This window comes from Hyperolius riggenbachi, chromosome 9 (genome assembly GCF_040937935.1).
Source record: "Hyperolius riggenbachi isolate aHypRig1 chromosome 9, aHypRig1.pri, whole genome shotgun sequence".
Lineage (NCBI taxonomy): Eukaryota > Metazoa > Chordata > Amphibia > Anura > Hyperoliidae > Hyperolius > Hyperolius riggenbachi.
The window spans coordinates 85,936,230-85,950,695 of record NC_090654.1 but is presented as its reverse complement, the minus strand read 5'-3'; the positions used below and the strand labels follow the sequence as shown (position 1 = coordinate 85,950,695).

Genomic DNA, 14,466 nt, shown 5'->3' with positions numbered 1-14,466 from the left:
CTCCCTGTGTCCCCTGACAAATGCTAGAGGAGGAAACACTTGAGGCACCATGGCACATACCTTATGTGACCGTGACACAGGTTCCTAGGGTGAGGAGAGACAGGGAGGAGCTCCCAGCAGTGGAGAGGAGACACAGGAGGAGGTGCGCCGGTGGACAGGCGAGTATAAGCTTTGCTGCGTACACCACACGGTGCAAATCCAATGCTGCTAGTGACGCATTCCTGACCTGATGCAAATTGAGCAAGATCTTCCATTCGGCATGATTGACTGAATTGATCAATTTCAGCAAAGAATTGATAGGGAATCATTTGTGACATCGATTTGGGCAGGTTCAATCAAACAATACTCAGGGTAGATCAGGGGCGGGTGGATGGACAGTTACTACAACAGGGACGTGGTATCCTGCACTGATGAGACCCAGCATTAGGATATCACCTCCAAAGGGCTAATGATAGAAAAAGCATGTCCTGAGTATGAGATGGTCTGCCTGGGCTGTGAGCAGGGATCGGTAACAAGCTGATGAGACATCAGTGCATTGATAGTGTCTGACCAGATATACCACAAAACAGGTTTTTTTTTTTATAGTTTTAATGTGGTATTAAACAGCGCTAAATTTATCAACATAAATTAGAATAAATAAGACGTTCCACAGATCAGAGACATGCAGGTCCTGGTCCACCAGGGACAATATAACACACGGCTGACGGAAGAGTTAAAGAGGAACTCCACTATAATAATTCCAAAATCACTATCAGAGGCAAATCACCCACATGGCAAACTAGGCACATGCCTATGGCCTGACAGTTTTCAAGGGGCCTGGCTGACATCTCTTACATCACCTTAGCAAAAAGACCAAGTAGCCAGGAAGAGGAGCTCAAACTGGCTTCTTGCCTAGGGCCCAATTTCACCTCAATCTGTCTCTGCTAAGTACAATCATTTCTAATTATCTGACAGCTGAACTCCCTGGATCCAGAATCCTGACACCCTTAATAATTCAGTGCAGCCCCCACAAATTCACAAACTGTTCAGCAACCCTCAATATGATTTGATTTGACCCGGGTGGCAAATTCTTATCACGCTATAGCATTACAGAATCCAATCTAGGTTTGCTTAATTACTGTAGTTACGACCTCCTTACTGCAGACAATTAGCGGTATCGGGGAAAGCTATTGGTAAAATTACCAATATTCTACTGTTAGGCAATGGGTAATCTTATAGTGGAATATTGGTATTTTTTACCGATATATTACTATTTGCTAACATAAACCTTTTCACCTATTGAAGGGAACCTTAACTGAGAGGGATATGGATGTTTCCTTTTAAACAATACCAGTTGCCTGGCTGTCCTGCTTCAGTATTGGCTGAATCATAGACCTAAAACAAGCATGCAGCTAATCCAGTCTGACTTCAGTCAGAGCACCTGATCTGCATGCTTGTTGAGGGGCTGTGGCTAAAAGTATCAGAGACACAGGATCAGCAGTAGAGTCAGGCAACTGGCATTATTTTAAAAGGAAAAATCCATATCCTTCTCACTTTAGGTTCCCTTTAACATTCCCTGTACTGATGCCTCACCCTAACCAACTTCTTTCAAAATATCCACCAATTCCGCTGATATATGCACCACATAATTCCTATATGTATCGGGTGCTACCAAGTGCCCAAATGTCCCACTGGCCCCGCTATGACTGCTATTAACATTGCAGTCTATGCTGCGCCCATTTTACCAAAGCGCTGCCGGTGCCCTAATTACCAGTTAATTGCTAACTCAGTCATACCTTTTGATTCATTTTTATAAAGATGTGATTCCTGAGACCTTGTGACTACACCTTGTGACTGTTTTTAATTGTTTTTAGGATGTAACAGGTCATTGAATAAAGCCTATTACTGTTTAATATGCTGTGGCTCATGTGACTACATTTCTTAGTCATTAATCAGGGGATTTCTTGTTCTTTTTAATATTTTAAGGGAGTCCGAAGTAAAAAAACAAAAAAAGAGATACTCACCTAATGAGAGGGAAGGCTCTGGGTCCTATAGAGCCTTCCAATTCCTCTTGCGGTTCCTCCCATTCCACAGCTGGCTGGCTCCCCCGTTAGTAGTCTCCGATCAATGAGTCGGAGACTGATCTCTCTTTCACTGCTGGAGGCTTCAGCAGCAGGGGCGTAACAATAGACCCTGCAAGGGATGTATCCGCAGGGAGGGCCCAGAAGCAGCAAGGGGCCCCATGGAAGAAGTTTCTTATCCCTTTCCTGAGAGACTGACAACTAAGGGCATGGAGAGAAAAACTTTCTGCTCTCTGCACAATTGTTCTAATGACTGCCATCATAGATGGACAGAGTAAGTGTGATAAGCTGAGGCTGGGAGCACACTGTTGGTTTTCTGCACACCATGATGTGTGTCTGTAAATGTGAAAACATGCACGTTTTATCACAGAAGCTAATGTAATTGATAGTGAAAATGCCTGCAGTGCTTCATTGCTTTCTGTTATTATCTACATGAGGAAAACACATTCAAGTGTGCACTAGCCAATTGCAGGGACGGATCAAGACCAAGTTGCGCCTGGGGCAAGGTCAGGTTTTGGCGCCTAAAGGTCAGGTTTTGGCGCCTAAACTGCCATTCATTTTGCCGCCTTTTTAAGAATTCAACAAACTGTGCCTGGGGCAAAATACCCGCTCGCCCCCCCTAGATCCGTCCCTGGCCAATTGAGTAATACTGGTTCTCAGTTTACCTGTGTAGAAAGCAAGAGAGGGGCCCCGTCCAAAGTTTCACAGGGGGACCAGTTATTGCTAGTTACGCCCCTTTTCAGCAGTCTTCGACCCATCAATTCAAGACTGCTAACGGTGGAGTCAGCAATGGAACGCGTGGAACGTAGCAGGAACAGGAGGGCTCTATAGGACTCAGAGCCTTCCCTCTCCTTTGGTAAGTATCGTTAAGTAATTTTTTATTCAACATAATTAGTGCTTAGTAAAGTTCCTCTTTAACCTTGGAACCAAAAATTTGGGCTATAACATTTGGGACACCATAGAAAAAGGAGACTTGTAGAATTTATACAGTATATTGGCTTTAAGAAAATGTGGATCATCAGTTTTTAATATTTATTATTACAAAAGTTTTTTTTTTAAATAAATATGACAGCAGAAATCCTTAGTTAGCGTCAGATTGTATTGACTTATGCAAGTATTGCAGGAAGACAACATATAAATCAGCTGGTTAAGCGTCTGATCTTCTGAAGCTGTTAGTAAGTGTGATTTGCTTTTCCCCTGTTTTACCTTCTCCTGCATTCCTCCTATCTCCACTCAATGCCAGATGTTTGGGATGTATTCTATTACACAGTAGTCTGGAGTGCAGCCAGTATGAGGGGGTTCCCAGCATGTGGCTTTTGTCACTATCAGGGTGCTGCTAATATAAGTACCGTATGTCACTAGCACGGAGTTGTTGTCATTATGAAAAAGGCAAAGAGGTTCTGTAATATATATATATATTGGAGTAAACCTGATCTTTAGCCTAGGCCAGGGGTGTCAAACTCAAATGCAAAGTGGGACGAAATTGTATACTAGTCACGGGCAAGACTCAAGGTCACCTTCCTTCCTTATAAAGTTCCCTGGTTTCTATTGGCCCTCCTCCAATCCCTATACAGTTCCCTGGTGCCTGGTGGTCCTTCCTCCCCTATACAGTTTCCTGGTGTCTAGAACCCCCCACCCTCCCCTATACAGTCCCCTAGTGTTTATTGGATTCCCCCTACCTCCCCCATATTGTTTTCCTTGTGTTATAGGGCTTCATCTCCAATATGTCTTCCCTGGTGGTCTAGAGAGAGCCAAACAATGTAAAGTGAGGAAACCACTTGAGGGTCAAATTTAATGGCTCTGAGGGCCAGATTTGGCCCGCGGGCCGGAGTTTGACATGTATGGCCTAGGCTAATAGCTATTGCTATTAGAGTGCCACTCGGATGAGCGTGCTTCCAGCATAGGAGTGCTGCCACTATTAGGCTGCTCCCAATGTAAGGGTGTTACTAGCATAGTGAACTTATCACTATTAGGGTGCCACTAGTAAAAATGTGTAACCATCATGTAAGTATTCTCACAGCTTACTGAAAGTATGAGGATGTTAACAGTATGGGGGTTCTCACTATTCGGGTGTTTTCAGTAGAAGGATATTACAAGTAGTAAGATCTCGCCATTATTAGGGAGCCCCCAGTATAACAATGTTACTGTGGGTCTGCAGTTGCTATAAGGGTAGCACCAGAATAAGTGTGTTACCGGTACTAGTATAGGGGTGTTGCCAATATATGAGTATGAGTGTATAAGTGCAGAGGGTTAATCATTGTTAGCCTGACAAAACTGACTCTCAAGTTGAATTGACCACTCCCCTCAGCACATCCTTTCCCATTTAGTTTCTGTGCACAGCTTCCCTTGCTTGGGTTATTTCACGCTAAGACAACGAGACAACCCAGGGCGGATTTATCAGAAACAATGCTAGAAAAATTGGGGCAAAAGTGGACCACTTTCTCAGAACAATCATTTTGTTTGGTCACTGACCAATTGCTTCACCTTTGCATCTATCTTCCTCCACTTTTTTTAAATTTTTTATTTTTTACTGGTTTTGATATTAAATCTGCTCCGACAACTAAGCCAACAAAACAATACCAACATACAAATAACATACAGGTGGAGTGAATCTTTAGATCCCTTTTGAGAAGGTAGGTTATTGGAGATATTAACCAGCTAGACATGGAGACCTCATTCTGTTCCTGTTATGTAAGTTATATATATACTGTATATTGTCTTTCTTGTCCCCGGGCATCCCTCCTTTATAAATCCATTGGTTAGGAGGTGTTGGCGGTGATGAAGATGTAGATCCTGGACAGGAAGGTGGTGACTGATCCCTGCCGGAACAGCTTCATCTCCACATCCAGCAGGAAGTCTTTAGGCTTCCTGATGGGCCTCTGAAGGTACAGGATTCCTGTATATGGGTTAAACTTCCTGGCGCTGAAATAATTCTCCTCATTCCCCCTCTTGATGTCCATGATAATGTTATCTCCTGCATAGACTGGAGAGGGGGCAATCCTGAAGATCTGTGCTGGGACTGCAACGCCAGTGGGGTAATTGAGGCGATGGTAGGTTATCCGTACTGGAGTGTTCTGGCAGTCCTGGTAGTTGAAGCACTGGATGCGCTCACACTTCCTGTGAAATGACACAGACATGAATATCAACAGAACTGATTGGAGATAGGCACTAGCGTAACTACAATTCATGGGGCTCTACACCAATGTTCATACCCCTTCCGTTGCCTCCCCATGGTGCTCTTCACAGATATGAAGTATAGTCCACTGTATCGCAGGAAGGGAAGGTTAGTATTAGAGTTGGGCCCCCCGCCAGCCCTCTGGACTGCTCCTCTCTAGTGACGTCCCCGGAGACAGGGGAGCACATACACATATTTTGTGAGGTCCTTATTTACAGCTTATGTTAGGGGTTCCACCACCGAAACTGAAACCTGAGCATTTGGGGTAGGCTGGAAACTTAAACCTTCTAGGTTTTTTTGGGAAGACCAGTTGTGAGTAGAGATGATCAGTTTATTCTACAGACATTTTCTTCAAAGAAAATGTATGGAAAAGCCCAAAAGTCAACGGGAATCAAAACAAACAAAAACAACAAAAACAGCCAGATACTTACCTAAGGAGAGGGAAGGCTCTGGGTCCTATGGAGCCTTCCCTCTCCTCTCTTGGTCCCCGTTCAAGTGCTCGCTCCTGGGATCAGTATTCAACCAATTTGGTCACATGCTGCTCTAATCCTCCGCCGCCGGGACTTCGGAAGTCTTCGGGAGCCTGTGTGATCCCGAAGACTGGTCGCTCCATACTGCGCACGTGCGAGCACCCATACTCGTGCATGTGCAGTATGGAGCTGTCTGTCTTTGGGAGGACTCGGGTCCCAAAGTCTTCCGAATGTCCCCTGCAGCGGGGATTCAAACTGGGGAGCTGCCGCTGCAACGAGGAGACCGGGAGAGGAGAGGGAAGGCTTAATAGGACCCAGAGCCTTCCCTCTTCTTAGGTAAGTATCGGCCTCAGTACCGGCAGGGACAACGGGCCAGGGGCTGTGAGCGGAGCTGCGTCGTGGGACATGTCGCCGGGGAAGAGCTGGAGGAAGCAACGGGTAAGTAGATCGGGGGGGGAGGGGGGCTTAAAAGGGCTGATGATTCCTTTAATGCGACATAGAAGTGGTAAGATTGTACAATTAAGATTGTATCATTAATGGGCATCTTAGGGGGCCACACACCATACAATTTTTTTAAATATCTGTTCAATTTAAGAATTGCAATACATTTTTCTGACCGATTGTAACATTTCAAAAATATGACCAATGTCCCACACACATGTTAAATTTTTCCACAATTTTGATAAAAATGATTGGAAACTCTGACAAAATTGCTAGGGTGTGTATATTAATAAATTGACAATCACACACCATACAATCTTTAGAAAGATTGAAGAAAAATATCTGACATTATGGATCGATAAAAATCGAAGAAAACTGGAAATCCGATCGGATTTTTCAGTTGAAAAAAGCTTTCGATTTTTTCGGGAGATCCGATCGTTTTTATCGAATTGCCGTAAAATCGGATCATTTTGTTGTATTGTGTGTGGCCACCTTAAGATTGAAAGAGACATGACCACAGTAATTTTGATCAGACAATCAGAGAGTTACAGTCAGGGATCAGTTCTAAGTGTGGATGGATTTTAGAAACTCAGCCGTGGAAATCCTCAGCAATGTAAAACTTACATATGTGAAACTTTTCGATAGTTATCTGGACATTCATAGGAGAGACACTTATGACCCCCGGGAACATTGAAGCACTCCTCCGATGTTGAACAATTGTGTGCTCCAATCTCACATTCATCAATATCTGAAAAGAGTGAAATGAAAAACGTTTAAAGTGGACCTGAACTCTTGCACAGGACAGAAGGAAAACAGACCCTGTATGTATGAAAACAGACCCTGTATGTATTTAGAGAGTTTAGCCTGTCCAATTCCTCCTCATCTGTGTCTAATCACAATTGTAATTTGATCTTCCTAACCCCATGCTGGAGGTAGACACATTGCAGCGGTATTGCAGGATTTGTATCAGCTGTAACAAATACATTTTTTTCTTTAAAGATTATGCTGTTGCTTACCTTTTAGAGCAGAGAGCTCCACTTTAAAATGGAATCCAAGTTAAGCTCTGTACACCCGCTAGAGGAAACTCAGCCAAGGCGGCTGATAACGACCACCTCTGCTGAGAATCTAGCGTGTGTACAGCAGCCTTCCATGCCATTTGAAGCCTCAGCCAGCAGTCCGCTGGTGGACTGACTCGGCCGAGCGCGGGACAAGAGCACTATTCGCCCCACTCCGGTCCCTGCCAGGCGACACGCCTCGTATGTTACATTCAGGAGAAGTATTTTGATGGAGAGGAAGCTGGAGTCATACGATGAGGTCTTTTCTTGCAGTGACACAGGAATATTGTCAGACACGCTCAGGTAATATTGGCCTTATTCAGTAAAGAAGTGATTGGTCATCTGCATATTCCAGTAACAGTAGTCGGATTAGGTGCTCCACATAGGAGAGGACACAGCAAGAAACACTCCACGAAGGGGTGTCAGAAAAATATGCAATACACTGTAATGCACTGTGCCGCAGGGTCATACGAATCTATTTTTTGGTGCTGTGGTGCGATGCAAGGGGGCGGAGCATTGCACCATAATGCTCTGGGGATGTGTAAAACCCTTATTCAATTCACTTTTACTCCTGTTTTCTCCTAGAAGATAATCTTTCATCTCCTGTTTAAGATATCTTTTTAGCACTCAGTAATTGAAAAAGGTACCAAAAAGTAGGTGAAAAGTACTGTCAATATTATTCTGAGTATTTTCTTGCTTTCTGATGGCTTAAAAGGTATTTTATTGATAAGTTATAAAAATATCACCTGGGAGATATAGATTTATAGGCAATATGATATGCATATGCAAATTTCTTCTGAGTATTCTCAGAGATTTTTACCTTATCTTTAACTACTTATATAAAAAAGGACAGTATATCTACACCCCTCTGGAGGACTGTTCCAGTTCCAGGGGTGTACATATACGCCAACCCGCCATGATTGCCGATGTGTGCACTACTGCGCACGTTCTCATCACTGCCCGTTAGTAGACAGATCAGTAAATGGGATCACAGTGTTTATCACATGACACAAACCCCCACAGTTCCTATTAATTTAAGTGCCTGTGATCACTGATCACTGGCATCAATGGGATGCCGTGGTCATTGACAAAATTAAAGTAAAAACATACACACATTACTTCCTGTTAGCGTACTACCTGTACGAAGAGGAAAATAAAGTGCGAGGACATCTAGTGGCCAAATAGTAAAAATACACCCCAATACATCACATTTAATAAAAATACATAAAATACCCCATATGAACCCCTTACCTCCCTTCCCATAGCTACCAAAACAAAACACTTGCATACATTTTTTTTAAAATAAAAAGTGACATTTTATAAAAAAAATACATACATCGTTACCTCAGGGACTTTTTTAAATATGTATGTCACAAGGGTATATTACTGTTACTTTTGCAAATAAGGGCTTGTAATTGGTGACAGACACAAAATGAAAAAAATACAGTTTATTTCCAAATAAAATATTGTCCTCCTACATTGTACTAGGGGCATATTTTAAATGTTGTAATAACCGTGACAAATGGGCAAATAAACTGTGTTGGTTTATCTACAGCAGCACATTTTATTTTACAACTATAATGATGAACACTGAGAAATGATGAATTTTTGTTATTATTCCCCTTAAAATATATTTAGAATAAAATAATTCTTAACAAAATGTAGTACCCAAAGAAAGTGGCATAAAAAAGGATATAGATCATTTTGTTGTGATTAGTAGTGATAAAGTTATTGGCAAATGAAAGAAAGAAGAGCTGAAATGTGAAAAATGCTCTAGTCCATATGGGGATAAACACCTTTGAAATTGAAAAGGTAGCAAAAAGTAGGCGAAACAGTACTACTATCAAAAATATTTTGAGTATTTTCTTGTTTGCTGGTGGTTTAAAAGGCATTTTTGAGAAAAAGTGAATTGTATATGGTCCTGCAATTAATGTTTTCTCCTGAGTTTTCTCCTAGGTGATATTTCAACACCTTATCAATAAAATGCCTTTTAAACCACCGGCAAGCATGAAAAATACTCAAAATAATTTTGATAGTACTTTTTCACCTACTTTTTAAAAGCTTTTTCAATTGCAGAGTGCTCAAACATTATTTTACATAGAAGATGAAAAATGATCTCCTAGGAAAAAATACATAGGAGTAAAAAATTAATTGCATATGGGCCTTTCCATCGTGAAGGAGAATATGGAATTAAAGAGAACCCGAGGCGGGGTTCTGAGAATAAAATCCCCATACAGAGGCTGGGTCTGTCTATAGAGCCCAGCCTCTGTTGCTATATAGATCGCCACTAAGCCCCCGCTGCTCTCTGTAATCCCCCCATAAAACTCGCGCTGCTGACACGCAGCTTGTCAGAGCGCGCTGTGTTTACCTCTCCTCTGTCAGTCTCCGCTCACCGCCTCCTGCATCGCTCCGGTCCCCGCCCACGTCCCTTCCCTCGCCGCTGATTGGAGGGAGGGGACGCGGGCGGGACCGGAGTGATGCAGGAGGCGGGGGAGCAGCCAAGACTGACAGAGGAGAGGTAAACACAGCCACCCAGCGCGGCTGTGAGTTATGGTGTATTGCAGAGCGCAGGGGGGGCTTAGGAGCGATCTATATAGCAACAGAGGCTGGGCTCTATAGGCAGACCCAGCCTCTGTATGGGGATTTCATTCCCAGAACCCCGCCTCGGGTTCTCTTTAGAACCCTTTGGCCCATGTACAATTAATCTTTTATCCTTAGTTTTCTCCAAGTTGATATTTTCAGACCTTGTCAATAAAATGCCTTTTTGAACTGCTTAGGGAGCAAAAAATACACAAAATAGTTTTGATAGTACTTTTTCTACTACTTTTTCAACTGCAAAATCCTGAAAATGTATTTTAAACAGAAGATGCAGAGAAAAAGGGAATTGCATATGGGCCGTGGAGTGGGAAAAAGTTAGAAATGTCAAGATTTATTGCTGCACCTCAATTCCTGTTTCTAGGACTATAATGGTTCATATTAAAGCCTGGGAGGTCCACGGAGATCCTAGAAACAGTAATAAGTTAAAATCTTCCAAGAGGGTAAACAGTTAATAGTAAAAACCCCAAAAGCTGATTTAACTGTTCCAAAACTATTTTCTGGGGCCAGACTTTAATAGGTAATGGTAATTATTTTGTCTTTTTCTACTGTTCATAGATGGATTGCTATTAGTGGTCAGTTTATAACAATGTATGTAAATGGGAAAACAATATAAACATTATTTTAGCATTGGCACATTTGTGCAGTGCGCTACTGTATGGCAGGTACCTTTGCAGGTGAGTCCATTGGCGGACATTGTGTAGCCATGTTCTGGGCAGGCACACTGGTAGCTCCCTGGTGTGTTCACACAAGCAAAGACACACAAGCTTCCTAGACTCTGCTGGCATTCATCGATATCTGGGATGTGAGGAGACACACACATGTATATTATCATTATTGATTTATGAAGCGTCCACATATTCTGTAGCGCTGTACAGCATAAGAAACAAAACCTGAGGCATGTAGTAATACAGACAGAGGTTTACACAAAATATAGACACTGATACATAATACAGACTTGTTAGACGTAGTAATTACTGTGACAAATGTAACATGATGTGCAAAATGTACAGCCTAAGTTAGAACATATGCTAGCCGGAAAAGTGATTTTTTGAGGTAGCACTTATAGGTTTCAAAGGTTGGCGAGTAACAGATGTGTTCTGGGCAGTGGCGTAGCAATAGGGGATGCAGAGGTAGCCACCGCATCGGGGCCCTTGGGCTAGAGTAGCCCCGAGGGGCCCACCTCTCAAACACAGTACTAGCTCTTTATTGGTCCTGTGCTGATAATATTCACTTCTATAGTTGATTTGAATAGTAGTGATCATTAAAACACACTTTCCCATCCCCTTCTTGCACCTCTGACACTGTGGTGGTCCTTGATTGGTTTTGGTGCGCCGTATCAATTGCTATGTATAGAGTGCTTGGGGGGCCCCAATGCTAAACTTGCACCGGGGGCCCACAGCTTCTTAGCTACGCCACTGGTTCTGGGAGGAGATTCAAGGAGGAGGGCTGAAGAACATAATAAATCCTGTATACGTGAATGAGAGGAAGTGGTTCTAAAGGGGGACAAATTAAAGTTGCGTGCAGATTCGAGGTTGTAGGTTGGTATCTGGAAACTAGTCAGGAGATGTACAGGAGAGAGAGAGAGAGAGAGAGAGAGAGAGAGAGATAGGGGAGAACTTTGTGGGTTAAGGATGAAGGTGAGCACACACCATACAATAAAGTGATCCAATTTTATAGCAATTCAATAAAAATGATTCGGTGTTCTGAAAAATCGAAAGCTTTTTTTTCCATTTGTTCAAGAATTCTGATCTAATTTCCCATTTTTATTCGATAAAATATCATGAGAGTTGGATTTTTCTCATCAATTTTTATGAAAATTGAAAGGTGTAGCGTAGATTGTCAATTACTTGATGTACAGACCCAAGCAATTTTTTATGAGTTTTCAATCATTTTTTTCATAATTGGGGAAAAATGTAACATATGTGAGTGGTACATTATGGTGCCCATAAATGGTCCATTTTTTTTTATCCAATCTTACCATTTCTATGTAAAATAAGGGAATTGCCTAAATTATCCTTTCCGTATATTTACTTAATTTACCCTTATACTACATAGAAATGGTAAGATTGGGTGAAAAAATTGTACCATGTACAGGCACCATTAGTCAGATTTTTGAAATATTACAATCACTCACAAAAATTGATTTCAATTTGTGAATTGAAAAGCTATTTAAAAATTTTATGGTGTGTTGCCACCTTAAGAGTTTGAACTTGATCCTCTGATTAATTGGCAGCCAACGAAGAGCTTGATAGAGGAGCTGCAGAGCAAGAGCGAGAAGAAATATGAGTAAGTTGAGCAGCCAAGTTCAGTACCGATTGGAGGGTGTCACTCAACCCTATACAAAGGTACATGAAATAAATGCAATATGACTGGCTTTTATTACCTTCACAGGAGATGCCGTCATCTCCCAACTTGTAGCCCTCTTTGCAGTAACACTGGTAGGATCCATAGATATTGGTGCACTCTTGGTTACATGGGTTCTGTTCACACTCATTTATGTCTGTGCAAATAAGAAACATATTCATGGATGAAATAAACTACATCAAGGAAGTATTCATAAGCAGAGCAGGATCATCCACCAGGCAACCTAGACAGGTGCCTAGGGCCTAGTGGGTGTCAAGGGGCCCACCAACCACCTCTCTCCACTTCAGCTTAGCAAAACAACCACCAGGGTCCCCAAATCTACTACCTTGCCTGGACCCCATTACATCTTAATCCATGTCCGTTCAGAAGAGATATTTTAGCTTTGTGTGCTTGCTGAGTGGCCAGTTCCTCACTGGCTTATGTTACCTTTTCATCAAATTTCCATGTTCTGGAAGGAATGCAGAGACACAAACTAGTGCAGGGAAATCGCACCACTGTAAGGAGCGAGCACACAAAGTACAGCAGGGAAATTGCATGACTGTGGGAGGGGAGGAGACACAAACCAGCACAGGGAAATCTCACCCTTGTGGGATGACAGAGACACAAACTAGCGCAGGGAAATCTCACCCTTGTGGGATGACAGAGACACAAACTAGTGCAGGGAAATCGCACAACTGTAAGGAGCGAGCACACAAAGTACAGCAGGGAAATTGCATGACTGTGGGAGGGGAGGAGACACAAACTAGCGCAGGGAAATCTCACCCTTGTGGGATGACAGAGACACAAACTAGCGCAGGGAAATCTCACCCTTGTGGGATGACAGAGACACAAACTAGCGCAGGGAAATCTCACCCTTGTGGGATGACAGAGACACAAACTAGCGCAGGGAAATCTCACCCTTGTGGGATGACAGAGACACAAACTAGCGCAGGGAAATCTCACCCTTGTGGGATGACAGAGACACAAACTAGCGCAGGGAAATCTCACCCTTGTGGGATGACAGAGACACAAACTAGCGCAGGGAAATCTCACCCTTGTGGGATGACAGAGACACAAACTACTGCAGGGAAATCTCACCCTTGTGGGATGACAGAGACACAAACTACTGCAGGGAAAGCTCACCCTTGTGGGATGACAGAGACACAAACTAGTGCAGGGAAATCTCACCCTTGTGGGATGACAGAGACACAAACTAGTGCAGGGAAATCTCACCCTTGTGGGATGACAGAGACACAAACTAGTGCAGGGAAATCTCACCCTTGTGGGATGACAGAGACACAAACTAGCGCAGGGAAATCTCACCCTTGTGGGATGACAGAGACACAAACTACTGCAGGGAAATCTCACCCTTTTGGGATGACAGAGACACAAACTAGTGCAGGGAAATCTCACCCTTGTGGGATGACAGAGACACAAACTAGTGCAGGGAAATCTCACCCTTGTGGGATGACAGAGACACAAACTAGTGCAGGGAAATCTCACCCTTGTGGGATGACAGAGACACAAACTAGTGCAGGGAAATCTCACCCTTGTGGGATGACAGAGACACAAACTAGTGCAGGGAAATCTCACCCTTGTGGGATGACAGAGACACAAACTAGTGCAGGGGAATCTCACCCTTGTGGGATGACAGAGACACAAACTAGTGCAGGGAAATCTCACCCTTGTGGGATGACAGAGACACAAACTACTGCAGGGAAATCTCACCCTTGTGGGATGCCAGAGACACAAACTAGTGCAGGGAAATATCATCCTTGTGGGATGACAGAGACACAAGCTAGTGCAGGGAAATCTCACCTTTGTGGGATGACAGACACAAACTACTGCAGGGAAATCTCACCCTTGTGGGATGACAGAGACACAAACTACTGCAGGGAAATCTCACCCTTGTGGGATGACAGAGACACAAACTAGTGCAGGGAAATCTCACCCTTGTGGGATGACAGAGACACAAACTACTGCAGGGAAATCTCACCCTTGTGGGATGACAGAGACACAAACTAGTGCAGGGTAATCTCACCCTTGTGGGATGACAGAGACACAAACGAGTGCAGGGAAATCTCACCCTTGTGGGATGACAGAGACACAAACTAGTGCAGGGAAATTGCACCATTGGAATAGGGACAGATGTACAAACTACTGAAAGGAAATCTTATCATTATGAGAGGGAATGAGACTTAAAGTATACCAGAGGCGATAGTTGACATGATGAGATAAACATGTGTATGCACAGTGCAAAACATTTTGCTGCTTGTAAGAGTTAATTTCTAGGCATGGAAGTGACAGCTTCTGTCTTGTCGGGT

General features: G+C 43.1%; 1 protein-coding gene across 6 annotated transcripts in view; it reads right to left on the bottom strand.

The window, feature by feature from the left end:
• Window positions 1-3,033: 3,033 nt before the first annotated feature.
• The window catches only part of FBLN2 (fibulin 2), a 220,999-nt gene continuing 209,566 nt past the window's right edge, over window positions 3,034-14,466 (bottom strand). For all 6 annotated transcript variants that reach the window (XM_068253138.1, XM_068253141.1, XM_068253142.1 and 3 more), the window contains 4 exons: window positions 12,183-12,299; window positions 10,466-10,594; window positions 6,771-6,894; window positions 3,034-5,177 (listed from right to left, as the gene is read on the bottom strand). In XM_068253138.1, the coding sequence (XP_068109239.1) occupies window positions 4,820-5,177; window positions 6,771-6,894; window positions 10,466-10,594; window positions 12,183-12,299 (728 nt within the window). In that variant the 3' untranslated portion in view covers window positions 3,034-4,819. The remainder of the gene's footprint in view (window positions 5,178-6,770; window positions 6,895-10,465; window positions 10,595-12,182; window positions 12,300-14,466) is intronic.